Below are 21,900 nucleotides of genomic sequence, written 5' to 3' on the forward strand. Positions count from 1 at the left end.
CTCCTTATGGTTTATCTTTAATCTCTTAAAACATTGATAAATGTTCCCAACATGAATGCTAAAAGTTGAACATTGTTAAATTTAACATGTTCACATATATCTGTGTTTTTCTCTTTTATTTTTCTAGGTTCAGATATTGTTCAATGGTTAATAAAGAACTTAACTATAGAAGATCCAGGTAAATCAACATTTTTCCAATTGATAGAATTACTTTCTTTGTGCTTTTAATAAATATGTTTTCTCAGGTCTATTAATACAAGAAAGTAAACATGCAAATAACAATTAAATTTAAACTATTTTGGCATTTACACAAATTTTATGATAATATAATTTAGTTAAATTATCTTATTATAGTTTTATGATCTTCACATATTTACTGTCCCATTTTATATATTATTAGAGTGATTGGTGATAGAATGAATACATTGTACACATGTCCATTAATATTGTATATGGAACTTTTATAGGAAGTGGTTATGAAGCAATGAAGTTTCCATTCATGAAACATTAAAAACCACCTTGATTTATAGTTTTGCCATAAATCCACTTATGCATATAAGTTTGAAAGCAAAGTTATTTGTAATTGCAGTTTTTTGCCAAACTTACGTGGTTTTTGTAATGTTCTAATTTAATTCATGAACCTACTTACTGTGGTGAACATTATGTCTGTTCTATAACAATAAACCGGTTTCCAGAGTTTGGAAACAATTTCTACCATCCTGTGTTTGGAAATACCTAGAACAGATTTCTACATATGTGACACCTTTTATGACTTTAAGAAATTACAATGTGAGAACCTTCATGCCTATGAAATAAAAATGAAGTTTAAGGTATAACGATCTTAAAAAAAAAATCTTATGAAAAACTGGGAGCAAAATGACTGGTAGAGAAGGATGGCTATGCACTTATATAACACATCTTCCCTTCAGTTAGAGAGGAATAGTCATGGCTTTTTTGACTACCTCCTTAGGATGATTTACAAGTAACATTACATGGAGATGCAAAGTTTTAACTTTTTCCTCATTTTTAGCTAATCTATTTATTTATTTATTTTTAAAGATTTGTTTATTTATTTTATACAAGAACTGGAGTACAGGTCAGAAGTGTGGGAGGCTGAGAGGATTCACCAGAGACAGAGCGAGGAGCAGAACAGGCAGATTGACAAAATATACTGCTGAGGGGAGCAGCGGGCGAGGCAGGAGAGGTCTGCCACACCGTGTGGGGTTCTTCCTGGCCGGCAGGGAATCAAACCAGCGCTGCAGAGGCTGTGGACAGCTTTGCAGGGTAGCGCTCAACCGCTTTGCTACCGGGGAGGCCCATTTTTAGCTAATTTATAAAGCCATACCATAAGAAAATATAGCTCTAGGGCCTCCCCGATGGTGCAGTGGTTAAGGGCTGGGTTGCAAAGCTGCCTGCAGCCTCTGCAGCGCCAGTTTGATCCCTGGTCACCACATGGTGGCGAAGGTCCCACATGGCTCCACAGACCTCTCCTGCCTCACCTGCTGCTCCCCTCAGCAGTGTATTTCGTCACTCTGCCTGTTCTGCTCTCTGCTCTGGCTCTGATGAATTCTCTCACCCTCCCGTGCTTCTGACTGTACCCAATGCTTGTATAAATAAATAAATAAATCTTAAAAAAAAAGAAAATATAGCTCTAATTCTGTACATAAGTGTCTGTGTATATATCTGTTCATTTAGTACAGGAGTTTTACAAACACTTGTCCTAGCAAGTTACACTGCATTAAAACAAGTGAAGATGAAGCATCTGTTGTCAGCATTATGTTATCACTAAATGAAAATAGGAACTCATTATTCAGGAAAGAAAACATAGTCATAACAGATTTATATTTAATCTTCACCTCAGTGGGAATACCTGACTCTACAAACTATAGCACCAGATAAATGACCCCAGGATAAAAACTCAGTTGGCATAGTTGATGATAAGGGATTACTGATGTGCAAAGAATACTATTACTTCAAGGATAAAATTAATCTTAAAACTATTTTTTGTAAGTTGAGACTGGCAGTCTTAAGACTTTCAATAATAGTCTTTTCAGTAATAGTTTGAAAAATGATAACCTTCAGGTATAAAAAGCTAGTAAGAATCAATCATTGTTTATCATTCATATATGGGGTATTATTCTAACAGTAATAGATATGTATAATTGATCTTTCTAAGAGATTAAAGATTATGTAAATCTTCATTGTATAAATACAAATTCTTCATATAAATCTTCATGAAAAGATAAAATCAATCATATTGAGAAATTAACATACATATTATTAGATTTATAATAGACTGAACAATACTTTTGATAGGATTTTTTTTATGAGCTAATTTCTGAGTGAATGGTGCTGCACTAAATTTTATTTTATTTTTTAAAGATTTATTTATGCATACAAGAACTGGGGTACAGGCTAGAGGTGTGTGTGGGGGGTCAGAGGATTCACCAGAGACCAAGTGGGAACAGAACACGTAGATTGACTGAAATACACTGCTGAGGAGAGCAGCAGGCAAGTCAGGAGAGGGCTGATGCACCAGGCTGGTAACTCCGTGGCCGGGGAACGAGCTCATGATGCAGTGACTGCGGACAGCCTCATAGGCTGCGTCTCAACCCCTTGTGCCACCAGGGAGGCCCCTGTACTAAATTTTGAAAAGAATTAGAAGTCTTGGGCCTCCCCAGTGGCTCAGTGGGTTAAGCGCCGCACTGTGAAGCTGTCCACAGCCTCAGCAGTGCGGGTTTGATCCCAGCCTGCCTGCGAGAATCCCACATGGTGTGCAGACCTCCCCTGTTGTGCCAGCTGCTCCCCTCAGCAGTGTACTTCTGTTGTCTCCCTGTTCTGCTCCCTGCTCTATCTCTGGTGAATCCTCTCACCCTCCCATGCCTCTGGCCTGTACCCCAGTTCTTGTATAAAAATAAATAAATCTTAAAAAAAAGTCTCAAACTTAAAAAAAAATAAAAGAATTAGAAGCCTTCATGACTGTTCTGAAGATATAACACATTTTGCATACTGAAAATTAATTAATTTGGTATAGTGATTTCAACTAAATAATAACCTACCTGATATCATAAAAATTATATTGATGACTACATGCATGAAATTACTCATACCAATTTGAAATGTCTCAGAAAGAGAATAGGTATAATGACAGGTTTAATTTCTATAAATTCTCTGAAAATATTTAAAAATAAGAAAGAAACCCATGACAGGTTCTGCCTTGTGCTCTATTTGGTGGTCAGGTGGTCAGTCATTTGAAAATCATTAGGGATAATTAGAAGCTTTAGATTTCAATAAATTGCTGAAAGAGAATTTTGTATTAAGTTGGAAGAAGAGACTAATGAGTGGGTGTAGAATCAGGTTCCGATGGCCTATTTCGAGTCGGGGGAAGAGGGTTCCATGACCTTCAGGTTCTTATCCAATAAGTGCTTTTTTTATACATACTTTTCAATATTATTTTTAAAAGTTTATTTATTTATTTATACAAGAACCAGGGTACAGGCCCCATGCGCGGGAGGGTGAGAGGATTCACCAGAGACAGAACAGAGAACAGAACCGGCTGACTGATGAAATATATTGCTGAGGGGAGCTGTGGGTGAGACAGGAGAGGTCTGCTGTACCATGTGGGACCCTCCCTGGCAGGCAGGGATCGAACCGGCGCTGCAGAGGCTACGGAGAGCTTCATGGAGCTGCGCTCTGCCTGCGCCACCAGGGGAGGCCCCATAGTTTTGAATATTTTATTAATGAATACTAAATACTGTTTTCCTTTATATTACATAAATTGAGTGCATATTTGGCTGGATATTTTAATTTCTTTATTGATTTCTTCATAGTTTCATTCATTTGGCATTATTTTAATGAATTCATACAATGAGCCAAGCATTACAAGTGCAGCATTTCTTCCTTGGATGACTTTATTGTGTTTGACTTCCAGGGGGTTACACGCCTGACTTTTCTTCTTTTTTAATTTTGCTAGCCACATAAGTTGCTCTCAGTTTTCTGTGATGACTCAACTCTCCAGCTCATATTTATCATTTTTAATTGTAATATTTTTATTGAGGTAATATTGATATACAACAGATTATGTGACTCAGAGAGATATATGTTCATACTTTTCACATCTGTGTTATCACACCATACCCAGATGGATCAGCTTTTGTATAGATTATATTATGTTTGTTGAAATTTTTGAATTATTTTTAAACATCATTGTTTATTTTTTCACAATATAGTATTTCTCCCCTCTGGTGCAGTTGCCATAGATTTCTCAAAACAAGTGTGCCCACAGTCCACGGTGGTGTCCTCTCCCCCTGCCAACTTTCTCTACTCTCCCATCTCCCTACCCTTCCAACTGCCCTCCTGAGTGTCTCAGGCTGTGGTCTGCTTTCAAGGGTCAGTCTTACAATTTGTCTTTGACCAGTTGTTTGGTTTCTCTAGTTCCACATGTAAATGAAACTATCCAGTATTTATCATTCTCCTTGTGGTTCATGTTGTTTAGAATAAGCCCTTCCAGTTTCACCCATGTTACCACAAAAGTTACAAGGTTATCATTTTTTTTTGAAAGATTTATTTATTTATTTATACAAGCACTGGGTACAGTCAGAAGCGCGGGAGGGTGAGAGAATTCACTAGAGTCAGAGGGGGGAGCAGAGCAGGCAGAAGGACCGAAGTACACTGCCAAAGGGAGCAGCGGGCGGCAGGATGGGTCTGCGCGCCATGTGGGACCCTCCTCCGGTGGCCGGGGAGCAGCCGGGGATCGAACTGGCGCTGCAGAGGCTGCGGGCAGCTTCGCAACCCAGCACTCAACCATTGTGCCACCGGGGAGGCCACGAGGTTATCATTTTTGATCACTGAGTAGTTATCCACTATGTATATGCACTGCATCTTCTTGATCCACTCATCTGTTCTGAAGCATTTAGATTGTTTCCATATCTTGCCTATTGTAAATAGCACTGCTATAAACAGCAGTGTCTTTGGTTCTTTGGATAGGAGTACAATTACTGGGTCATATGGTAAACTCATTAGTAATCTTTTTGAATCTCCTCCATACTTCCCAGAGGGACTGGGGCAGTCTACATTGCCACCCACAATGTGATATGGTACCTTTTTCTAAACACCCTCACCAGCACTTGTTTGTGTGTTTTTATTTTCTTAAGGTGGCCAATTTCACAGGTGTGATATGCTATCTCATTATGGTTTTGTTTTGAATTTTCCTGATGATAAGTGAGGATGAACATTATTTCATGCTTGTTGGCCATCTGCATGTATTCTTTGAGAACTGCCTGTGCCATTCTTCAGCCCGTTTTATGAATGGGTTTTTTGTTTTATTTTTGTTGAATTGTGTAAGTGCTTTGTAGATCTTTGATATCATTTCTATTTCATTTATTTCTGTTCTGACTTGATTTGTTGTTGTTCTTTTTCTAGTCCTCCAAATGAGAGATATGACTTTTAATTTGGGTTCTTTGTAGTTTCATAATGTAGCCTGCATCGCTATATGTTTCCCATTTAGACTGCTTTTGCTGTGTCCCCTGTGTTCTGAAAGGTTGTGTCCTCATTATCATTTGCCTCCATGTATTTTCATTTATTCTTTGATTTCCTCATTAACTTATTAGTTGTTCAATATAGTATTATTTAGTCTCCATGTACTAAAGTATTTCCTTGTTTTCTTTTTGAAGTTGATTTGTAGTTCAGTAACTTTATGGTCAGATAAGATACTTGGTATGATTTTTATCTTCATGAATTTTGATGCTTATCTTGTTACTTAGTTTGTGGTCAACCCTGGAGAGTTCCTCATGCTCATTTGATTAAAAAAAAAAGTATTTTCTACTTTTTTGGAGTTGCAGGATCCTGTACATAGCTATTAATCCATATGGTATAAATCTTTGTTAAATATGTTATGTCTTTTTTTCATTTTTTTGTCTCATTGATTTGTCCACTGGTAAGAGTGTGATGTTGAATTACCCTCCAGCATATGCATTTTTTTTTCCCAAGTTGTGTTTTATGGGTTGATTTTAATTCCCCAATGTATTTTGTTGCTTCTTCATTTGGTGAGTGTATATTGGTAAGTGGTATATCTTCCTGAAGTATTTTTCCCTTTATCATTATGTAGTTGTCCATCCCTGACTCTTGTGATCATTTTTTTAAAGATTTATTTATTTATTTATACAAGCACTTTGTACAGTCAGAAGCAAGGGAGGGTGAGAGAATTCACCAGAGACAGAGCAGGGTGCAGAACAGGTAGATTGATGAAGTACACTGCCGAGGGGAGCAGCAGGCACAACAGGAGAGGTCTGTGCACCGTGTGGGACCCTTGCCGATGGCCGGGGATTGATCTGGCACTCCAGAGGCTGCGGGCAGCTTTGCAGCCAGGCGCTCAACCGCTGTTATCATTTTTAATTGTCTGATTTTCTTTGTATCCTCTATACTTGTTTGATTTTTTTCCAACTCTTAATCCTGAGCCTATATTTATATTTGCAGTTCAGCTCAGTTGTGTCTTTTGGAAACAGTGGAAGCTTAGATTCTATTTCCAAATCTGGCCAGCAACTATATATCTTAAAATTTGAATTTAGTCTGTTTGATATATGAAAGTATATTACTGTCATTTTATCCTTAATATTGTGTTTGTATCTATTTCCTTTTTCTTTTTTCTTTTTGTGTTTTACTCAATTTGGTGTAATACTAGAGTTTCATTTAATATTTCTCAGAGGGGGGTTTTAGATTTTGCTAATGACTTTTCTTTTGTTTGTCTGAGAAGTCCTTTATTTTTACCTCATATAAAAAAGAGAGTCTTGCAGGATATAATATTCTTGGTTGGCAGTTTTTATATTTAAAATATTCAATCACATCTTCAAATTCTCTCCTTCAAAGTTTCTTCTGAGATATCCAATGATAATCTGATATGAGTTCCTTTACAGGAGTGCACCTTTGCAAATTTCAATATTCTTTGATTTGATTTTTTGGAAAATTCACTACTTGTCTTGGTTGATCTCATTTTGTCTAGGTACTATGGTGTTCTTTTAGCTTCCTGCATATGCATATGTATTTCCTCCTCTGGGTCTGGGAAATTTTCCTCTATTATTTCTTTTATTTTAAGATTTATTTAATCATGCAAACAAGAACTGGGGCATAGGTCAGAGATGCGGGGGCGGGGTGAGAGGGTTCACCGGAGACAGAGTGGGGAGCGGAACAGGCAGATCTACTATGAGGGGAGTGCTGAGGGGAGATTGGGCAAGACAGGAGAGGTCTGCTGCACTATGTGAGATATCTCTTTGACTGGGAATTGAACTCATGTTGCAATAGCTGGTGATAGCTTGATAGCACTCTGTCTTTATCCCTGCACCACAAGGGAGGCCCCTTTCTTCTATTATTTTTTAAAATTTATTTTTGTTCCTTTCTATCTCTTCCTCTTCTGGAATTACCATTATTCTTATATTGCCTTTGTTCATTAATTCAGATAGTTCATGAAATGCATCTTCATGCTTTTGTTTTTTATTTCATTTTTCTTTTAAATATTCTATCTTATTTCTTTGTAAATGTGCATCTTCAAGTTCACTGATTCACTCTTCCTCTGGGCTTATTACACACTTATAGCTTCCTATATTATTACTCATGTCCTCATTTAACCTTTTTTTTTCATCCTGCAACTCCATTATTTCCTTCTTTAGAATATCCATTTTTAAAAATATTTATTTATTTATGCATACAAGAACTGGGGTACAAACCAGAGGTGCAGGCATGGGGGTGAGAGGACCCACCAGAGACAGAATGGAGAGAGGAACAGGCAGACTGGCTGAAATACACTGTTGAGGGGAGCAGCAGGTAAGCCAGGAGAGGTCTGCAGTGCCATGGGGGTAGCTCCCAGGCTGGGGATTGAATTCATTCTGTAGTGGCTGTGGATAGCTTCATAGGTAGCATCTTAACTGCTTGGGCCACCAGGGAGGCCCTAGAATGTCAGTTTTCATCCTCTGTTCATTGATCTTGTTTTTTAAGACATTCATTATTTTTCTTGAATTTTATATCTTTTAGCTGGTTTGCTGCTGGTGGGTGGGGTCTTGTGTGGCCTGGACTGATGCTTGTCCAGTTACTGCAGCACTGTTGGATATGCCTTGGACTGGGGAGAGTTCTTACCAGAGGATCACTGGTGGTAGCTGATGATGAATGGAGTCTTGAAAGGCCTGGAATGGAGCCTGTGATAGTTCCAACATTACCTCATGGTAGACCTGGTATCAGGCATTCTTCACTGTCAGAATAAGGAAATACACCTGTGTGTGTGTGTATGCACATACTAACACAATTATATACTCATAAGTATTTGTGTCTCTATTAAGGGTGGGACTTATTGATGTCTCTAACTCAAAGTCACTATCATATGGATTAATCTGTCTTTTCCTTTTCCTTGTCTATAAATTTCCATTCCTTGGATACCTCAAAACTTTAGATGATTTTTTTTAATTGCACACATTGAGGTCTATTTTTGCACTTAAATGTTTTAAGGGTTTGATGTAGACATAATATCATATATCCACTGTTATAGTTTTCTACAGAATAGTTTCATTTTCCCCAAAATTTCCTAGTAATTCACCTATTCAAATATGTCCTTAATATGGAAATATTGCTCTATTAACCATTCCCATAAAAATTTTATCTTTTCCAGAATGTCTTATAAATGAAATAATGTAGTATAGACTATAAGAAAAGTCTATAGCCTTTGAAAGCAGGTTTATTGCTGCTAGAGAATTCATTTATGGTTAATTTATTTCTTTGGGAGAATTGATATCTCATAACTTCTGTTGCTAAGTTATATTCCATATGTGAATCCATTCACCTTCTGAAGGAAATCTTGGTCACTTTCAGTTTGGGGAGATAATGAATAAAGCTGCTATGGAATTTTATCTGTTATCTTTTGTGTCAACATAAATTTTCCAAAGTGCTGGGTATCTTACAGTGTGATTATTGATCAGACGTTGACAATTTTTCTCCTTATAAAAATCTAGCAAATTGTCTTCCAATTTAGCTATACCATTTTGCTTTCCACCAAAAATAAAGGAGAGTTCCTCCTACTCTGTCACCTCACCATTACTATTAAGTAGAGTCAGGTTTAATTTTTATTTCAGTCATTCTAAAAGGTGTGCTGTGGTGTCTCATTATTGTTATTAAACTTCATTCCTTAATGACTTTGAACATTTTTTTTTTTTGTATGCCTGTCATCTGTGTACCTCCCTACTGTGTCTGTTTAGATCTTTAGCACACTTTTATTTGATTCATTGTTGATTAAGTTTTAAGAATTATATATATATGTATTTATATATTAAGATTTATTTATGCATTCAAGAACTGGGGTACAGGCCAGAGGTGCAGGGAATAAGAGGATACACCAGAGACAGAGTGGGGAACAAAACAAGCAGAGTGACTGAAATATACTGCTGAGGGGAGCAGCGGCCAAGACAGGAGAGGTCTGCTACACCATGCGGGTAGCTCCCTGGCTGATGGGGGATCGAACTCATGCTGCAGAGGCTACAGATATCTTCATAGTTATGTGCTTAACCCCTTGCACCACTAGGGAGGCCCTATTTTTATATTTTTCTATTCAAGCGTCTTGTGTTTATTTTGCAGATATTTTCTCACGATCTGTGGCCTGTCATTTATTTTGTTGACAGTGTATTTTTAAATTCAAATTCCAGTTTTTCACTTCTGGTATTAAGGAAAGTAATCAACTTTTGCATATTGAGAACCTTGCTATGTTAGCCTTTTAATTTCAAGAGTGTTTTTGTAGTCTTTTTTTTTTTTTTTAAGATTTAGTTATTTATTTATGCATGGAAGAACTGGGATATAGGCCAGAGGTGCAGGGGGTGAGAGGATTCACCAGAGACAGAGTGGGGAGCAGAAAAGTCACATATACTGAAATATACTGCTGAGGGGACCAGCCGGCCAGACAGGGGAGATTGGCTGCACCATTTGTGGGTTAGCTCCCTGTCCTGGTGATAGTGTTGAGACAACCCCTATGCCACAAGGCAGACCCAATTTTTGTAGTCTTGAAGATGTTCTGCACAGACAAGTATATAACAACGGATTTTATTATCAGTCTGTACACTTTTTATTCCATTTGTTATCTTGTTGAATTAGTTAGGACATGCAGTACAAGACTGAATTAGAGTGTGAAAGAGAACAATCTTGCTCCATTCATGAACTTAAAGAGAAAGCTTTCAGTTTCTACCTAACAATGGTATTAATTATAGTGTTTTTGTTGACCTTTTTTCTCAATTTGATAAATTTCCAATTTTCTTACTATGCTAAATTGCTGTTTTTCTTTTATTATTAATGGATGTTGGGTTTTGTCTAATTATTTTGAGGGGGGTAATTGATATGATCCATATGATCTTTTAATATTCAGTCTATTATGATTATGAATTATATCAATTCCATGCTACATATTCTATCTACTGTAGGTGGATAAAATATTAAAGTGTTAATTTGATCAAATAATTAAAAAAGTACCTATCAAATCAAGTGATTACTAAGGTTGTTCACATCTCATGTATTCTTTTAGAATACCTCATGCTTGATTTTTCATTGATAAAATAATAGTGTTAAAATTTTCCATATAACAATGGCTTTCTCTAGTTTCCCTTCCAGCTCGATCAGTATTTGCCCTACATATCTTGATACTCTGTAAATTATACACATGTTCAAGATTTTGTCTTCTTAACAAACTGACCTCTTTATAATTGTGTAATTCTTCAATTAGTGCTGATAAATTTTTATTTTTTTAAGATTTATTTATTTATTTATACAAGAACCAGGGTACAGCCAGATGCGTGGGAGGGTGAGAGGATTCACTAGAGACAGAGTGGGGAACAGAACAGGCAGACTTACAAAATACACTGCTGAGGGGAGCAGCAGGCACAACAGGAAAGGTCTGTGTGCCATGTGGGATCCTTGCCAGTCAGCCAGCCGGATCGAACCGGCTCAGCAGAGGCTGCAGGTAGTTTCACAGCACAGCATGGCACTCAACCGCCTGCACCATCAGGAAAGGCCCAATTCTGATAACTTTTTAAATGAAATATGCCTTGTCTGGAATTAATCTAGAAATGATATCAAAAGATTGTGATCAGCTTGACCATTTTAATTTATTTCTCCATTTAGCTGTTGTTAAATGTTTTTGAGTTTTTCTATTTAAAGTGAGTGTTTATAACATACAGTTGGATCTTATTTTATTTTTTGTCTTTTATTTTTTATTTTTTTTATTTTAACATTTATCATCATTTTTTAATTTTTTGAACAATATTTTCCCCCACCCCCCCAGATTAAATCCCCATAGAATTTCCTTCCCCAAGGCACCCATGCACCTTTGCCACTGTCTGCTGTGCTCCTCCCTCCCTCACACTCATCCCTCTCTCTCCTCCTTCCCTGTAGTATATCTCTGGTTTATAATGGTCTGTTTTTGCTTTGTTATGTTTTGTACTGTTATTATTATTTTTTTTTACACTGATGTCTTATTTGGTTTCCCTATATTCCTGTTATAAGTGAAACCATCCGATATTTTTCTTTTTCCTTCTGGCTTATTTCACTGAGCATAATTCCTTTAGCTCCATACACGTTGCTGCGAATGGCATGAGTTTCTTTTTTATTGCTGAATATTATTCCATTGTGTATATATACCACATCTTCTTGATCCAGTCATCTATTTTGGGGCATTTGGGTTGTTTCCAGGTTTTACCTATTGTAAATAGTGCTGCAATAAACATGGGTGTACAGGTGCTCTTTTGAATCACTGTTTTTGTGTCCTTTGGGTAGACCCTAGTAGTGGAGTTGCTGGATCGTATGGTAGCTTCATTTTTAGTAGACTGAGGAACCTCCAGACAGCTTTTCACAATGGTTGGACCAGTTTGCAATCCCACTTCCTATGTAGAAGAGTTCATTTTTCACCGCATCCTCACCAGCATTTATTGTTGCTTGTTTTTTTTTTTGATATGTGCCATTCTTACTGGTATAAGGTGGTTCCAATACCAAACTGTTTTACTTATCATGGATTTTATTTTATTTTATTAGTAGTATAGCTTGAAGTTCGGAAGTGTGATACCTCCTTTCTCCTTTGTTTTCATCAGCAGGGCTTTGGCTAGTCATGGTTTTTGTGGTTCCATATGAATTTCATCAGTATTTGTTCTGTTTCTTTGAAGAATGTCATTGGGATTTTTACTGGCATAGCATTGAATCTATATATTGCTTTTGGGAGGATGGCCATTTTAATAATGTTGATTCTTCCAATCCATGAGCAGGGGATGTCTTTCCAATTTTTTGTGCCTTCTTCAATTTCTTTTAACAGCATTTATAATTTTCTTTCTATAGGTCTTTCACCTCTTTTGTTAGGTTTATTACAAGTATTTGATTTTTTTGGTTTCAATTATTAAAGGGATGGTTTTCTTGATTTCTTCTTCCAATTGATAGTTTGTGTATAGGAAGGCTACTGATTTTTGTGTGTTGATTTTGTATCCTGCTACTTTACTGAACTGGTTGATTATTTTGAGTAGTTTTTCTGTGGCGTTTTTAGGGTTCTCTGTGTATATTATCATATCATCTGCAAATAGTGATAGTTTTACTTCTTTCCCTATTTGGATTCCATGTATGCCTTTCTCTTGTCTTATTGTCCTGGCTAGGACCTCCAGTATTATATTGAAGAGCAGTGATGAGAGAGGACAACCTTATCTTGTTCCTGATCTTAAAGGAAGGGTCTTCAGCTTTTTGCCATTGAGAATAATGTTGGCAGTGGGTTTGCTGTATATAGCTTTTATCATGTTAAGGTATGTTCCTTCTATCCCGAGAATTTCAAGGGCCTTCATCATAAATGGATGTTGGACTTTGTTGAATACTTTCTCAGCATCTATTGATATGATCATATGGTTTTCATTTTTCTATCTGTTGATGTGTTGGATTATACTTATCAATTTTCGTATATTGAACCATCCTTGTGCCCTTGGGATGAATCCCGCTTGTTTGTGGTGTACTATCCCTTTGATGCATTGTTGGATTCTGTTGGCAAGGACTTTGTTGAGGATTTTTGCATAAGTGTTCATTAGGGAGATTGGCCTGTCATTTTCTGGTTTTGTGCTGTCTTTGTTTAGTTTTGGTATTAGTGTAATGTTGGCTTCATAATGTATTTGGTAATTTTCTTTCTTTTTCAATTTTTCTGAAAATTTTGTGTAGGATAGGCACTAATTCACTGCTGAAAATTTGGTAGAATTCATTTGTGAAGCCGTCTGGGCCTGGGCTTTTATTTTTGGGGAGTGCTTTGATTACTGCTTCAATTTCACTTCTTGTAATAGGTCTGTTTAGTTGTTTTATATCTTCTTAGTCCAGATATGGTTGATTATATTGTTCTAGGAATTTGTCCATCGCTTCTAGGTTGTTGAATTTGTTTGCATATAAGTGTTCATAGACTCTCTGATTATTCTTTTGATTTCTACTGAGTCTGTTGTTATTTCTCTTTCATTTGTAATCCTATTTATATGTGTTTTCTCCAATTTTTTCCTTGTGAGCCTTGCTAGAGGTTGTCTATTTTGTTTATTATTCAAAGAACCAACTTTTGGTTTCATTGATATTTTGGATTTTTTTTAAAAAATAAATTTATTTATTTATACAGCACTGGGTACAGTCAGAAGCATGGGAGAGTGAGAGAATTCACCAGAGCCAGAACGAGAGCAGAGCAGGAAGACTGATGAAATACACTGCTGAGGGGAGCAGCGGGTGGCAGGAGAGGTCTACATGCCATATGGGACCCTCACCCAGTGGCCAGGTATTCAAATGGCGCTGCAGAGGCTGCAGGCAGCTTCGCAACCCAGTGCTCAATCACTGCGCCAATGGGGAGGCCCTGGATTGTTTTTTTAATTTCCAATTCATTTATTTCTGCTTTCATTTTTATTATTTCCATTCTACTGGCTTTGGGATTCTCTTGTTGTTCTTTTTCTAGTTCTTTGAGATGTGAGGTTAGGCTATTTCTTTGAGTTCTTTCTTGTTTGTTGATGTGAGCCTGTATTGCTATATATTTTCCTCTTATTACTGCTTTTGCTGCATCCCATACATTCTGGAAAGTGGTGTCCTCCTTGTCATTCAACTCAAAGTATTTTTTAATTTCTTCTTTGATCCCCTCATTAGTCCAGTGGTCTTCCAGTAGTGTGGATTTCAATCTCCATGAAGTGGGACAGTTCCTTATTTTCTTTTCATGATTTATTTCTAGCTTGATGCCTTTATGATTAGAGAAGATAGTTGGAATGATTTTGATCTTCATGTATCTGTTGATGTTTGTCTTGTGACCCAGTATGTGATAGATTCTGGAAAATGATCCATGCACACTTGAGAAAAATGTGTACTCGGAGTTTTTTGGGTGCAGTGTCCTGTAGATGTCTGTTAAGTCCATGAGTTCTATGTCTTTATTTAGGGCTCTAGTGTCTTTGTTTATTTTTTGTCTCACTGATCTGTCCATTGGTGAGAGTGGGGTGTTGAAGTCTCCCACTATATATGTATTTTCTTTACTGTCTCTTTTCAGAGCTGCTAATAATGTCTAATATATTTTGGTGCCCCTTCATTTGGTGAGTATATGTTGATGAGTGTTATATCTTCCTGATGTATTGCCACCTTGATCATAATATAGTATCCGTCTATGTCTATTTTTACCTTTTTAATTAGAAGTCTATTTCATATGATATAAGTATGGCTGTTCCTGCCCCCCCCCCTTTTTTTTTTTGGTACATTTGCTTGTAGGATTTTTTCCAACTTTTTACTTTCAGTCTTTGTTTATCTTTTGTGGTTAAATTGTTTCCTGGAGACTGCAGAAGTTTGAATTTTGTTTTGTAATGCAGCCTGCTACTTTGTCTTTTTATTGAATAGTTTAATCCATTTACATATAGAGTTAATATTGAAATGCAGGCAATTTTTTTTTGCCACTTTGTTTGTCTTTTTGGTGATTTTATTCCTTGCTTTATTCTGTTCTTCTTGTTCATTCTTCTGTTGGTTTTGGCTTTAGGACTTCTTGAAGAATTTTTTTGGAAGGGGGGTTTAGTTGTAATGAATTTCTGGAGTTTCTGTTTGTCTGAGAAGGTCCATATTTTTTTCTTTGTAGAGGAAGGAGAGCTTTGCAGGGTAAAGTATTCTTGGTTGGCATTTGCTTTCTTGAAGTTTGCTGAATATGTTACCCCATTCTCTTCTTGCCTGTAATGTTTCTTCGCAGAAGTCTGAAGTTTACCTGATTGGTTTTCCATTATAAGTTATCTGTTTCTTCCCCTTTGCCAATTTCATTATTTTTTCCTTGTCTTGGACTCTTGCAAGCTTTACTGCAAGGGAGTTCTCCCTTCTTGTATGTCTATATTTGTCTCCTTTTTCATGCTTAGGAAGTTTTCTTCAATTATCTCCTTGAATAATTTCTTAGTCCCTTTGTCTTTCTCCTCACCTTCTGGAATGCCAATAACTCTCACATTTCCTCTCTTCATGGAGTCTGATAATTGTCTAAGAGTCTCCTCACACTTTGTCATTTGCACTTCTCTTCTTTTCTCTTTTGGTTCTTTCGATTTCTGTATCTTCGATAGTACTGATCCATTGTTCCATGTCATCAATTCTGTTTTCATTTCTTATCCCAGAATTCTTTATTTCCTCTAGTAATCTTTTAATCTCCTACATTTCTTTTCTTTCCTTTTTTAAGATGTCAATTTCATTCTTCATTTCAGTGATTATTTGTCTCAAATCATTTTTTTTTCTTTTCGTTTTCTTTCTGCCTTTTAATCATGATGATCATTAATTATTTATCTTATAGGCTGAGAAATTTTTCCATGTCATTGTTGAGCCCTGGTGACTGTATTTCTTCTTGTGGTGTGTCCTTCTCCTGCGGGCTTGCTTGGTTATTTATATTTTTTCTTCTCCCTGTTTTTGCTTTCTAATTAGTTCTATGTGTTGGGACATTGTGCCACTGGTGTTGGCGGGCATCTCTTTGGAGTACTTCTTTAGGGGTGTCAGAAACTGTTTACCAGACTTAGACCAGCACTGGTAGGCCAAAACTCCACCAGGGTGTTGATGCTGTGTTGCTGGGCACTGTCCCTTACAGTTCCTTGCCTCTGTATTTACTCAGTTCCAAGGGGAAATTGGCTAGTTGGTGATTTTGTTCTGGCCACGAGGTGGTGCCAGAGACCCATACTTGCTGACCTGTGCTTTTACCCAGTGGTTCTCTGAGAAATAGAGGGGGAGTGGAGGGGAGCACCTCAACACAGGGGCTTGAATAAGATTCAAGCTGGGTGCTGTGTCTGCCCCGTGTTCACAGGGTGCTGTGCCCACAGCTGCATGAATCCCATGCCCTGAATTCTGCCCTCTAGGACTCAGTTCCAGGGCTATCAGATCCAAAACACTGGCTGTCACCCTGTTCAGTGTCCGCTGCTATGGCCCGCCCCATGCCCCGGATCCTGTGCCTGGCTCTCAGTTCCAGAATGGGACCTTGTTCCATGACTTATTTCCCTTCTTACCCCCATTTGCATGGCCCACCCTCTCTCAGAGCCTGAGGGTGTTTGGGGGATCCCTAGTTTCCAACTATCAGGATGTTGGTGTTTTTTCCTGGTCACTAGGTGGCACCAGAGATCTTTCCCAGTGTCCTTCCTGAACCATTTTTTTCCCCTGTGGGTTCTGGGGAACAGAGTGGGAGTGGTGTGGAGTGCCTCAATGGCGTTGAGGTGCTGTGTCTGCCCTGTGCCCCACCATCATGGGGCTCCAACACCCTGAATTTCTTGCCCCGGGTCTCAGTTCTAAAGCCCTCAGATCTGGGATGCGGGCTGTAGCCCAGTTTATTGTCCACAGAAATGACACCTGTTGCACCCTGCTCCCATGTCTGGGCCTCTGGTTTCTGATTACTCAGTGAGGGACATTCACCTCAATGAAGGCTCCTGTGTGTCTCCCCACAAGCCTAGGTCACAGGTTTAGGGACCTGGACAGCCGAGATCTGCATATGTTTTTTGAGCCTGCTGCTTTTTGCACAAGCTTACCGGCTGGCCTTGCACTATTTGTAGGTCTCCATGGAGTCCTTGTTTTCCTTTAATGGTGCCTGGAGCTGTTCATTTACCTCCGCGGTGATTCCCACATGGTTCTCCACAGTTCCAGTTCATGGGGTACCGTGCCTGAACTAGTTCCTTTCCACTCACAGTCCCTCTTGATGTGTAATTTGTTCTCATTGTTTTTTTTTTCTTTCTGTTGGTCAGAGAGTGCTGACTTTGTGGGTGGTGGAGGGTAGCATGGTTTTGAGCTTTCCTCTTTTCTCTTCCTCTTTTATGGCAACTTTCTCCTTCAGGCAGTTTGCCAGAGTCACCCGTTTATCTTTCATGTCCCAGTTCTCACAAGGACCTGCCGCTTTTCCTCCCTATTAACTTTTTTCAATGGGAGGACTTACTAGCAGCGTTTCCCCGCCACCATGTTGATCTCTCTCTTGTTTTATTTTTTAAAATCACTCTGATAATCACTTAATTCACTTTAACAATCAGTTAATATTATGTATATTAATTGTATTATTTACAGTAATTAGTGATCTATATAAATTAATAGTTGTCGTGTTCTATAGACTATGTATCCTTAGCATATTTTTCTTTATTTATTCTGCCATATCTAGTTTTTTTTAATTTTTAAATGATTTTATTTTTATTTATACAAGAACTGGGGTATAGGTCAGAGGCATGGGAGGGTGATAATTCACCACAGACTGAGCAAGGAACAGAACAGGCAGATGACCAAAAACACTGCTGAGGGGAGCAGTGGGCGCAACAGGAGATGTCTGCTGTGCCATGTGGTTATCTCCCTGGCCGGCCAGGAATCGTACCTGCAATGCAGTGCTATGGACAGTCAGAGTGCTGTGCTCAACCTGCTGCAACACTGGGGAGGTCCTATTTTTAAAGATTTTTAAAGATTTATTTATTTATCCATGTAAGACTGGGGTATAGGCCAGAGGTGCAGGGGAGGTGAGATGATTCACCAGAGACAGAATTGGGGAGCAGAACAGGCAGATCTACTGAAATACACTGCTGAGGGGAGCAGTGGGAGAGACAGGAGAGGTCTGCTATGCTATGTGGCTTAGTTTTGTGGCCAGCTGGGGATCGAATTTGTACTGTAGTGGCTGGTGATAGCTTGAAAGCATTTTGTCTTTAACCCTTTTGCCACCAGCTTTACATATAAATAGTTTTATTTTATATTTATATTTAAAATTTTTAAATATAGTTTTAAATGAACATTTTATATTTTATGTGTCTGTTAGGATATCAATAATGTTTTTAAACAATTTTTCCAGAATTATTAATAATTTTTCTTAACCTAGAGTTTACAATAAACATATTTGCTAATCAAATTCCATCTTTTAAAAAAAGATTTAATTTAATTTATTTATACATACAAGAATGGAGGTGTAGGCCAGAGGTGCAGGGGGGTTGAGAGGATTTACCAGAGACAGAGTGGGGAGTAGAACAAGGGATCTACTGAAATCTACTGCTGAGGGGAGCAGTGGGTGAGACAGGAGAGGTCTGCTGCACATGGGGGTTAGCTTCCTGGCTGGGATCAAACTACTTATGCAACAGTGGCTGGTGATAGCTTGATGGACCTGAGAATTTAACCCTTGCACCACCAGGGAGGCCCCTCAAATTCCATCTTAAAGTAACACTGATTCACATGTCATCATGTATTTAATAATAATGTGTTTCCTATTCTTTCCTTTATTCTTTCATGGAATAGCTCTCATATACTGTACTTATTCAGATGTATATCAGCTAATATAATTAGTTTAAGCAAACATACATTTTAGATAGAATTCTAAAAATGAAATATTTTAGGGCCTCCCCTGGAGGTGCAGGTGGTTGAGCACAGTGCTGTGAGGCTGTCCACAGCCTCTGCAGTGCTGGTTCGATCCTGGCCAGCCGGCGAGGGTCCCAAATGGTGCAGCAGACCTCTCCTGTCTCGCCCACTGCTCCCTTAGCAGTGTATTTCATCAGTCTGCCTGTTCCGTTCCCTGCTCTGTCTCTGGTGAATCCTCTCACCCTCCTGCACATCTGGCCTTTACCCAGTTCTTATATAAACAAAAATAAATAAATAAATAAATAAATAAATAAATAAATAAATCTTTTAAAAAAGAACCTCTAAATTAAAAAAAATGAAATATTTTATTTTACCATTACTTATTACTTTCTTGATGATCTCCTGTTTCTATGTGTATGTAAGTTTCTGTCATGAAGTTATTTTTCCATCATAAAGAACTTCTTTAATATTCTCAGTGTAGATCTCCAGACAATTAATTCTTTTGTTTGAAAATTTTATTTCTCCATTATTTTTGAAAGATAATTTCATTGAATGTAGTATTTTAAATTTGTGAGTATGTGTGTAAGGGGAGTGTTTCTGTTATCACTTCAGATATTTCACTCCACTCTCTTTTTACCTACATGATTTCTGATAAGAAATCCATGTAATTAATATTCTTGTTTTTCATAAGTTAGCGAGTTTTTTGTTGTCACTTGTTTATTTTTCTTCTTGCTTCATTCCAGATTTTTTTTCCATCTTCTATCATTAAAATATGATATGTTTACTTTTAGATTTCTTGGTAATTATCCTGCGTTCTCTGAATTTTGACTTTATGTCTGTCTTTGACTTTGGAAAGTCTTGGCCATTATCCTTTTAATGTTTCTTCTGCTTTATTCTTTTCTCTACTCTGGTAATTGAGTTATGCATATGCTAAACCTTTTAGTATACTTCACAGTACTTGGATGTTCTGTTCTGTTTCTCTTCCCCCTCTTTTGCCTCCTCCTTTTCCTTTTCTCTCTGTCTCAAAGATCTGTCTTCAAGTTCACTGATTCTTTCCTCTGTTTTGTGGAGCCTACTAATGAGCCCATTAGTGCAGTCTTCCTTCCTTTACAATTTTGATTCTAGAGTATTCCTGTGATTCTTTCTTAATATGTCCTTCTTATTTATCTTCCTCTCCTCCTCTGCTTATATTAGCCATCTGTCTTTTCATATCTTTTATTTTTTACATTAAAACCCTTAAGCATAATAATCATAGCTATTTTAAATTATTTATCTGATAAGTCCATCTTATCTAAATTTGATTCTGCTAATTTACCTCTTTGCACTGTTTTTTCTTGTCCCTTTACATTTCTTGTTATTTTTCATTAAAACTTGGGCATATTATATATTAGGAAATAGCAATGGAGGCCGTAGTATGCTGAGTTATTCTAATCTGCTGAGTAGCTGAGCCATGTTGAATGTTTGGTATATTTGTTAATGACAGAGACTTCAAATTCCTCCAGTGTTCTTGTCTATGTCACTTCTCTGAACTATGGACCTCTCTTAGTACTCACCCCAGAAAGCCTCTCTGTATTACATCCCTTTGAAGTGAATTCTAATTTTTTAGAGTTTGCAGGTATGATAGTAAGATATATATATATATATATATATAATTCTATTATATTGCCATAAATTTTCAGTGTGTTAGTCAGCCTCTCTTGGAGCTATTACTTTCACAAATGTTCCCCCATAGTACAGATTCTCTGTTTCCCAACACTACTTTTTTTCACTGCCTATAGATTCCACAATGTATTTTGTTGGAGTTCTTTCCTATTAACTGGGTGAAATAAGAAGGATGATGGGAGTGGCAACTTCTTTACATGCCCCAGTTCGGTCAAATTGTTTGCTTTTTAAACTAGTATATAGTTCACTGCATTCTGAGGCTCTGGAGGATAATGGTAAAGAGAATATCATGTTCACTTAGCATGGGTTGTAGTTATGTACCATTCTGGTAAACAGAATGAAAAAATGGATGAAGAACTGAAGACTCATAGACTAAATTACTAAACCTGCTATGACTCAATAATAAGAGAATGAACAACTTAGGGGAATTAAAAAGGAAATACAGTATTATGATTAATTATATAAGTCTAGAAAATAAATCAAGAATGAAGGATAAGAAAACTTAAAAGAGAGAAATTTTTTTAAGGAGATTGAAGAGAAATTGACATACTTCACTCTTTTTTTAAAGATTTATTTATACAAGCATTAGGTACAGTCAGAAGCACAGGAGGGTGAAAGAATTCACCAGAGCCAGACCAGGAAGCAGAATAGGCAGACTTATGAAATACACTGCCGAAGGGAGCAGCGGGCACAGCAGGAGAGGTCTGCGAGCCATGTGGGACCTTTGCCAGCGACCAGGGATAGAACCAGTACTGTAGAGTCTGTGGGCAGCTTTGCAGCCCAGTGCTCAACTGCTACACCATCAGGGGAGACCCTGACATACTTCACTCTTTGCCTCAGACTACTATCCTTCCAAGCTTATGAAGCTTCAAGTGTCACTATCAACTTTGAATGTATTTTTCTTCACTCATGTTATATATAGAAAGACCATTTATTTTAATTAGAATTTAACATGGTCTTGCAAAATCAAATTAAAGTAAGACAATATTTTCCCATCAAATTAAAAATGAGGAAATAAATGATAATGTCAAATGGTTCACAAGTTTACAGGGATTCCAATATATTTACAATTTCCTGATGAAGATTTAAATTATATGCATTTCTGGTTTGTAGTTGCTTGTTGATTTTGATTTTTACTTTATTATAGTTAGTCTTTTTCCTGGTTCTTATTTAGGTTTTCTAAATTCCTACTATGAGTGAGATGATCCATATAAACCAGAGACACACTACGGGTGTGACAGAGAGAAGTTAGTAGGATCAAAACAAAGGTGATGGGAATTGTATGGGGACTCTAACCAAGATGAAAATGCACACATTGTGCAAAAATTAAAAATTATGTAATAAATATATGAAATTAAAAAAATAAAAAATAAATTATATGCATTTTATGAAATTATGTTATTTTGACCCCATTATATTAATTCTAAGAATTTAATCTATGAA

The 21,900-nt window shown here is 37.3% G+C and overlaps 1 protein-coding gene across 12 annotated transcripts in view; it reads left to right on the forward strand.

Annotated features, from left to right (window-relative positions):
* Window positions 1-21,900, forward strand: part of RGS7 (regulator of G protein signaling 7) — a gene marked incomplete at both ends in the record, with an annotated part of 489,391 nt that overhangs the window by 321,332 nt on the left and 146,159 nt on the right. For 10 of the 12 annotated variants that reach the window (XM_084253313.1, XM_084253315.1, XM_084253309.1 and 7 more), the window contains one exon: window positions 128-178. The exons of the other annotated variants lie outside the window; for them this stretch is intronic. In XM_084253313.1, coding sequence (XP_084109439.1) covers window positions 128-178 — 51 coding nt within the window. The remainder of the gene's footprint in view (window positions 1-127; window positions 179-21,900) is intronic. 12 annotated transcript variants of the gene reach the window in all.

This window comes from Talpa europaea (assembly GCF_964194135.1).
Source record: "Talpa europaea genome assembly, chromosome: 14".
Taxonomy (NCBI): domain Eukaryota; kingdom Metazoa; phylum Chordata; class Mammalia; order Eulipotyphla; family Talpidae; genus Talpa; species Talpa europaea.